General features: G+C 34.4%; 1 protein-coding gene across 1 annotated transcript in view; it reads right to left on the bottom strand.

Moving 5' to 3' along the window:
* LOC137626725 (uncharacterized) overlaps window positions 1–12,292 on the bottom strand; it is a 70,783-nt gene that overhangs the window by 56,228 nt on the left and 2,263 nt on the right. The window contains 1 exon segment of the mRNA XM_068357735.1: window positions 2,955–5,227. Coding sequence (XP_068213836.1) covers window positions 2,955–5,144 — 2,190 coding nt within the window. The 5' untranslated portion in view covers window positions 5,145–5,227.

The following is a 12,292-nucleotide window of genomic DNA, read 5'->3' as shown; positions in this document are numbered from 1 at the left end:
ACTCAAATCACATTTTTAGATTCAAATATTTACCAAAATTCTGAAAAATAGAATCTTCTTAAAAATTCTCAAGAGAGAGCATACTGTACCTGCCTTTCTTGTGTAATTTCTTTTTTTTATAAAACTGGAAAAATCATCGCTGGAAAGAATTTCATTCAGAAAAATGCTACCAGCGTGACGTCATGCACGACGTGAGTTTTAGGACATAGGGCACAGTATATATCTATCTATTTGAGATTACACAATGTACAATATTTGAGAATCTACCCACAAAATCAAGCGACACTAACATAGACTAGAGGGGCAATCAGTAGAGCGCAGACCTCTGCCGCGGCAACTTATTTCTCAACCTTCGACCTTAACATTAGCGTGGATTTTCATAAACTCAAATGTGAACCAAGTTTGAAATCTGTGACAACAATGTCCAAACTTAGGGCTGATTACATGAATTGGACGTTTTGCTTGACAGTGACCTTGACATTTGACCTTGCCCTTCAAAAATTTAATCACTTCCAGCTTTTTACACAATAGTTGATCCCTGCAAGTTTCAAGACTGTTCTTGAAATATTTTATTTTTCCTTGTTTCCTTTCCTCTTTTCCAACTAGGGTTGTAGCTTAGCAAGTTATAACAGCAATAATACTCTACGATTAAAATTGTGGCCAGGAAGCTGTTCACAAACAAACAAACAAACAAACAGGGGGTAAAACTACCTCCTTCCAACTTCTTTGGCAGAGGTAATAATGAGACAGCAACCTACTTGTGACGTCACACGACAGACGAACAAATCTAGAGTTCTCATTGCTCGCATAAAGTTGCTAATGGCATTATAATTGTACCTTGAGAGTATTAAAGTAGAAATACCAAATCATGAGTAGTCCCTTAAGTAAGTTGAAGCTTATTGTATACAGATAGGAACAGCCCCTTGAGTAATTTCAAGCTTATTGTATACAGATAGGGGCAGTCCCTTAAGTAACTTCATGCTTATTGTATACAGATAGGAACAGCCCCTTACGTAACTTCAAGCTTATTGTATACAGATAGGAACAGCCCCTTGAGTAATTTCAAGCTTATAGTATACAGATAGGGGCAGTCCCCTAAGTAACTTCAAGCTTATTGTATACAGATAGGAACAGCCCCTTGAGTAACTTCAAGCTTATTGTATACAGATAGGAACAGCCCCTTGAGTAACTTCAAGCTTATTGTATACAGATAGGGGCAGTCCCCTAAGTAACTTCAAGCTTATTGTATACAGATAGGAACAGCCCCTTGAGTAACTTCAAGCTTATTGTATACAGATAGGGGCAGTCACCTAAGTAACTTCAAGCTTATTGTATACAGATAGGGGCAGTCCCCTAAGTAACTTCAAGCTTATTGTATACAGATAGGAACAGCCCCTTGAGTAATTTCAAGCTTATTGTATACAGATAGGAACAGCCCCTTGAGTAATTTCAAGCTTATTGTATACATATAGGAACAGCCCCTTAAGTAATTTCAAGCTTATTGTATACAGATAGGGGCAGTCACCTAAGTAACTTCAAGCTTATTGTATACAGATAGGGGCAGTCCCCTAAGTAACTTCAAGCTTATTGTATACAGATAGGAACAGCCCCTTGAGTAATTTCAAGCTTATTGTATACATATAGGAACAGCCCCTTAAGTAATTTCAAGCTTATTGTATACAGATAGGGGCAGTCACCTAAGTAACTTCAAGCTTATTGTATACAGATAGGGGCAGTCCCCTAAGTAACTTCAAGCTTATTGTATACAGATAGGAACAGCCCCTTGAGTAATTTCAAGCTTATTGTATACAGATAGGAACAGCCCCTTGAGTAATTTCAAGCTTATTGTATACAGATAGGAACAGCCCCTTGAGTAATTTCAAGCTTATTGTATACATATAGGAACAGCCCCTTAAGTAATTTCAAGCTTATTGTATACAGATAGGGGCAGTCACCTAAGTAACTTCAAGCTTATTGTATACAGATAGGGGCAGTCCCCTAAGTAACTTCAAGCTTATTGTATACAGATAGGAACAGCCCCTTGAGTAATTTCAAGCTTATTGTATACATATAGGAACAGCCCCTTGAGTAATTTCAAGCTTATTGTATACATATAGGAACAGCCCCTTAAGTAATTTCAAGCTTATTGTATACAGATAGGGGCAATCACCTAAGTAACTTCAAGCTTATTGTATACAGATAGGGGCAGTCCCCTAAGTAACTTCAAGCTTATTGTATACAGATAGGAACAGCCCCTTGAGTAATTTCGAGCTTATTGTATACAGATAGGAACAGCCCCTTGAGTAATTTCAAGCTTATTGTATACATATAGGAACAGCCCCTTAAGTAATTTCAAACTTGTTCTATACAGCTAGGAATCTGGCAACCTTTTTCCATTGTTAATAATAGGGGACGAACAAAATAGTGTGTTGCAAGTATAGTTGTTAATGTATACAGTATTCTCCACATTAGTGAAATGGGTAATCAATTTTCTAGAATCTTAAATCTACTGTATACTGTACTACAGTACTGTATATATTCATTACTGTATAGTTAATCTGTTCTCTCAAACAACATTCATCTTTTATTTATTCCAAACAAATTATTATTACTTCTACTACTACTACTATCCAAGCTACAACCCTAATTGGAAAAGAAAGATGCTGTAAGCCCAAGGGCTCCAACAAGAAAAATAGTCCAGTGAGGAGAGTAACTAAAAAAAAAATAAACTACATGAAATGTAATGAATAATTAAAATGAAATATTTTTAAACAACAACATTATTAAATAGATCTTTCATGTATAAGCTATAAAAAAACTTATGTCACACTGTTCAACATAAAAACATTCACTGCAAGTCTGAACTTTTGTTGCAACACATACAGCCAACATTATTTGACTGTGATAATGATAAATTATAAACAGAACTAATAAAATGAATACTGTACACTTACATGAGGCGGTGACTGCAATTGCCTGTAAGGGGGTCTAGGCATGGCCGGCTGGAGGGCAGTAGACCGACCCCTGGTCTGGGCTCCGAAAGGTCGAGGGTAGTGCGGCGGAGAGTTGCTCTCGACGGCGCCGATAGTCGCGCCGATGGCCAGGGGATCGAACACTTCGGGATCTTGCGTGGAATTCCCAAGGGCCGAGTCGCACTCCTCTTCCAGCGCCGACACCATTATGCAGGTGAAATCCACCTCGATCTCGCACTTTTCCGGCTCGAAAGTCTCCAGGTCGTTTGAGGAGGCGTGTATGCGCAAGTGTAGCGTCCCTTTGGAGAGCAGAATCTCCTTCAACTTTATCGAGTCCCACAATCCGTGGCCGTTTTTCACCGGCAAAACTTTGAACGTCACACTCCTGGCGTCGACCAGTACGTCGTCCTCTTTCTCTCCGTTCTCCAGTTTTCTCCTCTTGGCACTGGGCTCGATGTCTTCGCTCGCGTCAACCTCGCACACCCCGTGGTTCACTCGCGGCGCCGACGAGCTGATGTCCATCAACTGCCTCTCGGTTTCCATCTCATCGTCCGGGGGAAAGTCGGCCACGCCGTCTGCCGCGCCGATCACGCTGTTGATGACCAGGCCGCCAATGCTGTCGGCTTCGTCGGCGCTGCTCTCGATCAGGCTCAGGTCGGCCGTAAAGGACGGATCGTTTAGTATCGAAGCCTCCTGGACCTCCTCCAGGGGCTGCAGACTTCCCCCGATGGTCACAGGCTGAAGAGGTTCTTCCGCATCATTCAACAACAAAGAGCTGACTTTCTTGACTATACCCACTTCCTTGCCGTCATCACCTCCGGTCTTGTTGACGCCATCTTTCAAATCAGCAAAGTCGGGGAGCGAGTTTTCCTTGGAACTCGGCACTTCAGAACTATCCGGCATGTCGGCCATTACTTCGAGAGCCTTTTCCAGCTCGTCAAACTTTTGGACAACATTTTCTTCGTCAACCTCCATCGCCTCTGGTCTTCCCGACGAGTCTTGTATCTGAGAAAGCAAGCTCTCGTTTCCTGTTATCGACGATAAATTAGCAGCATCTCCGTCACACAGGTAATTTGATTTCCCCACATCGTCCGTCCCACTAACGTCCTTACACTCCGAAGGGGGATTAGTAAGAGCACCTTTGGAAGAGTCAGTTATGGTAGAATTTAATAAACTATAAGAATCTTCGGATGAATTTTGCATTTCCAACGGCAACGCAATTTCACTGTTCGAACTACCACTTCCCAAGCAATTTTCCTGTTGAGATTCGGCCGCAAATTCCGCACTGAATTCTGAGAGCGGAGATGGCGGTTCCTTGGCTCCCAGCTCCAATCCTTCGGTCCCAATTGCAGGCTCTTCAGTTGGCAACAGGCTGTGTCCCTCATCGTTCGTCTTGGGATCTTGAACGTCGCCGTTTGAGCAGTTTGTGCCTTCGCCGCCACTCCCAAACGAATGCTTCCAATCACTTGCATCAAGCTCTTTTGGAGGGATAGTTTCTAAAGAGGGTTCTAGAGCTTTCTCGACTTCTTCATTTACACTCATCAAATCCCTGACGGGTTCGGAGGTTCCGTCGACCTCTTTTCCGAGAGAATCAGTTGCGGGAACAGTGGGGGACTTTTCTACATCTTTGGAAGAAGCTTCTTGCTGATTTTGAGAATCCGTTACACTGGCCGAAGACGATGGAACTTCGCTGGGCTGCTCCAAGCACTCCGCTACGGCAGAAATCTCGCGGAAGCTCAGGCTGGTCGAGTTGACGATGCTCGACAGCGTGTCGAGGGAACTCTCGGACACGTCGGAGAGTTCTGCATTGCCGCCGGAATCTGCTTTTAGTAGACCCTCAGAGACGCCCGGCAGCGACAAGGGATCCGGCGGGTCGATCAGCGCAGCCTTCCCCAAGGGTGGCGAGTTCAGGGAATTCACGCCGCCGCTAAGCAGTCCCTGAATCACCGAATCGTCGAGACCTTCGTGTGGGGTTGGCAACGGGGGCGAAGGGGTGGCCGGGGTGAAACTGATGGTGGGAGGCTGGAGGAACATGGCCGACGTCTCGTCCGCGACCGCGGGCAAGAGTTCCCCGGCGGAGAGGATGCTGGCGGAGGTGGAGACGGAGGCAGCACCGGACCTCGCCTCGTTGCCATCTTGCTGGGAGTGGTGAGAATGGAGAGCGTCTGCCATGGTACAGGTAGAAGGGACATCACAGTAACTATACACCTGTGTCAGTGCATGATGTTCCGTATCTGGCAGCTAAAGAACCGCACCTGACGAGGAAAGAGAAGAGCGTCGTTAGTAGGTGGAAACGCTTCGGGGAAATTGACATAACTACAGACTTGGTATGATGAATATCATTCATTCAATAAATACTTAAAACTATCAAATTGCAGCAATAAAGATTGCCAAACAATGATAGTCTACAGTAAATCGTAAAATTGCGATTACAATACAGTATATTCAAATTGATAATTCTACTTAATATGATTCCTATTATTCAACAACACTCAAAATGTTTAATTGCTTTAAAACTAAAATACTAAAATACATATACTGTAGTTTACCTATCGTTTACAAAAAAGCAAAATGTTTCAAGAAATTTTCATGTACTGTATTGTAACCTCATTTAAGACATGTCTATACAGCACCGTATTCAGGCGTTATTCTGATATTCAAAGGAATTTTTAAAATATTTATAGCAGTGCAAAAATTTCATACCCAATTGTACTACAAAAATAAATTCTTAAAAATAGCATTTATCATTGCCATACCATTAAAAATAATTATCTCCAATAACAATTAGAATGAATACCTAATCAAATCTAAAAAAAAAAAATTTGAATCATGTGTAACACAAAAAAAATGTGAATCTTTTGAAGCACAAAAAAAATGTTTGAATCTTTCGAAGCACAAAAAAAGTTTGAATCATATGAAGCACAAAAAATGTGAATCTTTCGAAGCACAAAAAAAAGTTTGAATCTTTCGAAGCACAAAAAAAGTTTGAATCTTTCGAAGCACCAAACAAGTTTGAATCTTCTGAAGCACAAAAAAATGTGAATCTTTCGAAGCACAAAAAAAAGTTTGAATCTTTCGAAGCACACAAAAAAAATTTTGAATCATATGATGCACAAAAAAGTTTGAATCTTTCGAAGCCCAAAAAAGTTTGAATCTTTCTAAGCACAAAAAGTTTGAATCTTTCGAAGCACAAAAAAAATATGAATCTTTCGAAGCACAAAAAGTTTGAATCTTTCGAAGCACAAAAAAGTTTGAATCTTTCGAAGCACAAAAAAATATGAATCTTTCGAAGCACAAAAAAGTTTGAATCTTTCGAAGCACAAAAAAAATATGAATCTTTCGAAGCACAAAATTTTGAATCTTTCGAAGCACAAAAAAGTTTGAATCTTTCAAAGCAAAAAAAAAGTTTGAATCTTTCGAAACACAAAAAAGGTTGAATCTTTCGAAGCACAAAAAAGTTTGAATCTTTCAAAGCACAAAAAAGTTTGAACCTTTCAAAACACAAAAAAAAAGTTTGAATCTTTCGAAGCACAAAAAAAGTTTGAATCTGTCGAAGCACAATAAAAGTTTGAATCTTTCGAAGCACAATAAGGTTGAATCTTTCGAAGCACAAAATAAGTTTGAATCTTTCGAAGCCCAAAAAAGTTTGAATCTTTCGAAACACAAAAAAGTTTGAATCTTTCGAAGCACAATAAAAGTTTGAATCTTTCGAAGTGCAAAAAAATTTGAATCTTTCGAAGCACAAAAAAAAATTTGAATCTTTCGAAGCACAAATAAAAAATTTGAATCTTTCGAAGCACAAAAAAAATTTTGAATCTTTCGAAGCACAAAAAAAAAAGTTTGAATCATATGAACCAAAAAAACTTGAATCATTTCAAACAAAAAGTGTGAATTCCATAAAGCACAAAAAAAATCATATGAAGCAAAGAAAATTGATGAGAGGTGCGTGAATCAAGTTTTAACTCATATAAATTATTTCTCTTCCTCTCATTTGTTTTGAAGTTTTTTTAGTTTATAGATAAAAGATCTAATGTAATGTTACAGTTCTTAAAATATTTTATATTCATTATTCATTACTTCTCTTGTAGCTTATCTATTTCCTTATTTCCTTACTTTACGGGGTTATTTTTCCCTGTTGGAGCCCTTAGGCATATAGCATCTTGCTTTTCCAACTAGGGATGTAGCTTAGCTTTTAATAATAATAATAATAACAATAATAACTAAGAGTGGCTGAGGGCTGAATAATAATAATAATAATAACTAAGAGTGGCTGAGAAATGAATAATAATAACAATAATAACTAAGAGTGGCTGAGGAATAAATAATAATAATAACAATAATAACTAAGAGTGGCTGAGGAATGAATAATAATAATAATAACAATAATAACTAAGAGTGGCTGAGGAATGAATAATAATAATAACAACAATAATAACTAAGAGTGGCTGAGGAATAAATAATAATAACAATAACTAAGAGTGGCTGAGGAATAAATAATAATAACAATAACTAAGAGTGGCTGAGGAATAAATAATAATAACAATAACTAAGAGTGGCTGAGGAATGAATAATAATAACAATAATAACTAAGAGTGGCTGAGGAATGAATAATAATAATAACAATAACTAAGAGTGGCTGAGGAATAAATAATAATAACAATAACTAAGAGTGGCTGAGGAATGAATAATAATAACAATAACTAAGAGTGGCTGAGGAATGAATAATAATAACAATAACTAAGAGTGGCTGAGGAATGAATAATAATAATAACAATAACTAAGAGTGGCTGAGGAATGAATAATAATAATAACTAAGAGTGGCTGAGGAATGAATAATAATAATAATAATAATAATAATAATAACAAAGAGTGGTTGAGGAATGGATAATAACTAAGAGTGGCTGAGGAATGAATAATAATAACTAAGAGTGGCTGAGGAATGAATAATAATAACAATAATAACTAAGAGTGGCTGAGGAATGAATAATAATAATAATAACTAAGAGTGGCTGAGGAATGAATAATAATAATAATTAAAATAATAATAATAATAATAACTAAGAGTGGTTGAGGAATGGATAATAATAACTAAGAGTGGCTGAGGAATGAATAATAATAACTAAGAGTGGCTGAGGAATGAATAATAATAACAATAATAACTAAGAGTGGCTGAAGAATGAATAATAATAACAATAATAACTAAGAGTGGCTGAGGAATGAATAATAATAACAATAACTAAGAGTGGCTGAGGAATAAATAATAATAACAATAACCAAGAGTGGCTGAAGAATGAATAATAATAACAATAATAACTAAGAGTGGCTGAGGAATGAATAATAATAATAACAATAACTAAGATTGGCTGAGGAATAAATAATAACAATAATAAATAAGAGTGGCTGAGGAATGAATAATAATAATAATAACAATAATAACTAAGAGTGGCAGAGGAATGAATAATAATAATAATAACAATAACTAAGAGTGGCTGAGGCATAAATAATAATAATAATAATAAGAGTGGCTGAGGAATGAATAATAATAACGATAATAACTAAGTGGCTGAGGAATGAATAATAATAATAATAACAATAATAACTAAGAGTGGCTGAGGAATGAATAATAACAATAATAACTAAGAGTGGCTGTGGAATGAATAATAATAATAACAATAACTAAGAGTGGCTGAAGAATGAATAATAATAACAATAACAACTAAGAGTGGCTGAAGAATGAATAATAATAACAATAATAACTAAGAGTGGCTGAAGAATGAATAATAATAACAATAATAACTAAGAGTGGCTGAAGGAATGAATAATAATAATAACAATAACTAAGAATGGCTGAGGAATAAATAATGATAACAATAATAACTAAGAGTGGCTGAGGAATGAATAATAATAATAACAATAATAACTAAGAGTGGCTGAGGAATGAATAATAATAATAATAACAATAACTAAGAGTGGCTGGGGAATATTAATAATAATAACTAAGAGTGGCTGAGGAATGAATAATAACAATAATAACTAAGAGTGGCTGAGGAATAAATAATAATAATAATAATAACTAAGAGTGACTGAGGAATGAATAATAATAATAATAACAATAACTAAGAGTGGCTGAGGAATGAATAATACTAACAATAATAACTAAGAGTGGCTGAGGAATAAATAATAATAACAATAACTAAGAGTGGCTGATGAATGAATAATAATAATAACAATAACTAAGAGTGGCTGAGGAATGAATAATACTAACAATAATAACTAAGAGTGGCTGAGGAATAAATAATAATAATAACAATAACTAAGAGTGGCTGAGGCATGAATAATAAAAATAATAACAATAACTAGGAGTGGCTGAGGAATGAATAATAATAACAATAACAATAACTAAGAGTGGCTGAGGAATAAATAATAATAATAACAATAATAACTAAGAGTGGCTGAGGAATGAATAATAATAATAACAATAACTAATAGTGGCTGAGGAATAAATAATAATAACAATAATAACTAAAGAGTGGCTGAGGAATGAATAATAACAATAATAACTAAGAGTGGCTGAGGAATAAATAATAATAATAACAATAACAAAGAGTGGCTGAGGAATGAATAATAATAACAGTAACTAAGAGTGGCTGAGGAATAAATAATAATAACAATAACTAAGAGTGGCTGAGGAATAACTAATAATAACAATAACTAAGAGTGGCTGAGGAATAAATAATAATAACAATAATAACTAAGAGTGGCAGAGGAATGAATAATAATAATAACAATAACTAAGAGTGGCTGAGGAATAAATAATAATAACAATAACCAAGAGTGGCTGAAGAATGAATAATAATAACAATAATAACTAAGAGTGGCTGAGAAATGAATAATAATAATAACAATAACTAAGAGTGGCTGAGGAAAAAATAAATAATAACAATAATAACTAAGAGTGGCTGAGGAATGATTAATAATAATAATAACAATAATAACTAAGAGTGGCTGAGGAATGAATAATAATAACAATAATAACTAAGAGTGGCTGAGGAATGAATAATAATAATAATAACAATAACCAAGAGTGGCTGAGGAAAAAATAATAATAACAATAATAACTAAGAGTGGCTGAGGAATGAATAATAATAATAATAATAATAATAATAACAATAATAACTAAGAGTGGCTGAGGAATGAATAATAATAATAACAATAACAAAGAGTGGCTGAGGAATGAATAATAATAACAGTAACTAAGAGTGGCTGAGGAATAAATAATAATAACAATAACTAAGAGTGGCTGAGGAATAACTAATAATAACAATAACTAAGAGTGGCTGAGGAATAAATAATAATAACAATAATAACTAAGAGTGGCAGAGGAATGAATAATAATAATAACAATAACTAAGAGTGGCTGAGGAATAAATAATAATAACAATAACCAAGAGTGGCTGAAGAATGAATAATAATAACAATAACTAAGAGTGGCTGAGAAATGAATAATAATAATAACAATAACTAAGAGTGGCTGAGGAATAAATAATAACAATAATAACTAAGAGTGGCTGAGGAATGATTAATAATAATAATAACAATAATAACTAAGAGTGGCTGAGGAATGAATAATAATAACAATAATAACTAAGAGTGGCTGAGGAATGAATAATAATAATAATAACAATAACCAAGAGTGGCTGAGGAAAAAATAATAATAACAATAATAACTAAGAGTGGCTGAGGAATGAATAATAATAATAATAATAATAATAACAATAACTAAGAGTGGCTGAGGAATGAATAATAATGATAACAATAACTAAGAGTGGCTTAGGAATAAATAATAATAACAATAATAACTAAGAGTGGCTGAGGAATGAATAATAATAACAATAATAACTAAGAGTGGCTGTGGAATGAATAATAATAATAACAATAACTAAGAGTGGCTGAGGAATAAATAATAATAACAATAATAACTAAGAGTGGCCGAAGAATGAATAATAATAACAATAATAACTAAGAGTGGCTGAGGAATGAATAATAACAATAACTAAGAATGGCTGAGGAATAAATAATAATAACAATAATAACTAAGAGTGGCTGAGGAATGAATAATAATAATAACAATAACTAAGAGTGGCTGAGAAATGAATAATAATAACAATAATAACTAAGAGTGGCTGAGGAATGAATAATAATAACAATAATAACTAAGAGTGGCTGAGGAATAAATAATAATAATAATAACAATAACTAAGAGTGGCTGAGGAATGAATAATAATAATAACAACAATAACAAAGAGTGGCTGAGGAATGAATAATAATAATAACAATAACTAAGAGTGGCTGAGGAATAAATAATAATAACAATAATAACTAAGAGTGGCTGAGGAATAAATAATAATAATAATAATAATAATAATAATAATAATAACAATAAGTAAGAGTGGCTGAGGAATGAATAATAATAACAATAATAACTAAGAGTGGCTGAGGAATAAATAATAATAACAATAATAACTATGAGTGGCTGAGGAATGAATAATAATAATAATAACAATAATAACTAAGAGTGGCTGAGGAATGAATAATAATAATAATAACAATAACTAAGAGTGGCTGGGGAATAAATATTAATAATAATAACTAAGAGTGGCTGAGGAATGAATAATAATAACAATAATAACTAAGAGTGGCTGAGGAATAAATAATAATAATAACTAAGAGTGACTGAGGAATGAATAATAATAACAATAATAACTAAGAGTGGCTGAGGAATGAATAATAATAATAACAATAATAACTAAGAGTGGTTGAGGAATGAATGATAATAATAATAATAATAATAATAATAATAATAATGATAACTAAGAGTGGGGAGAGCACACAAAACTGAAAAACATGAGAATTGACAGCAAGGTGGACAAAAGGAAGTGAAGGGAAATTTTTTTCATTTATCTATGGTTGTCCAATTACTTCAACATCAGTTTTTTTCAATAGTTTTCATTATCCTTGATTATTATTATTTGCTAAGCTACAACCCTAGTTGGAAAACCAGGATGCTATAAGCCCAAGAACTCCAATATGGAAAAATAGCCCAGTGAGGAAAGGAAATAAGGAAAAACTAGAAAAGAAGTTTGAGAACAATATTAACATTGAAATAAATCTTTCATTTATAAACTATAAGAACTTGAAAATAACAAGAGGAAGAGAAACAAGATAGAATAGTGTGCCCGAGTGTACCCTCAAGCAAGAGATCTCTATACACAAAGCTCAATAAATAAGATCTTGCACACAATAAAAAAAATACTTAATAT

Source organism: Palaemon carinicauda, chromosome 34, assembly GCF_036898095.1.
Source record: "Palaemon carinicauda isolate YSFRI2023 chromosome 34, ASM3689809v2, whole genome shotgun sequence".
Classification (NCBI taxonomy): domain Eukaryota; kingdom Metazoa; phylum Arthropoda; class Malacostraca; order Decapoda; family Palaemonidae; genus Palaemon; species Palaemon carinicauda.
This window is presented reverse-complemented; position numbering and strand designations above follow the sequence as displayed.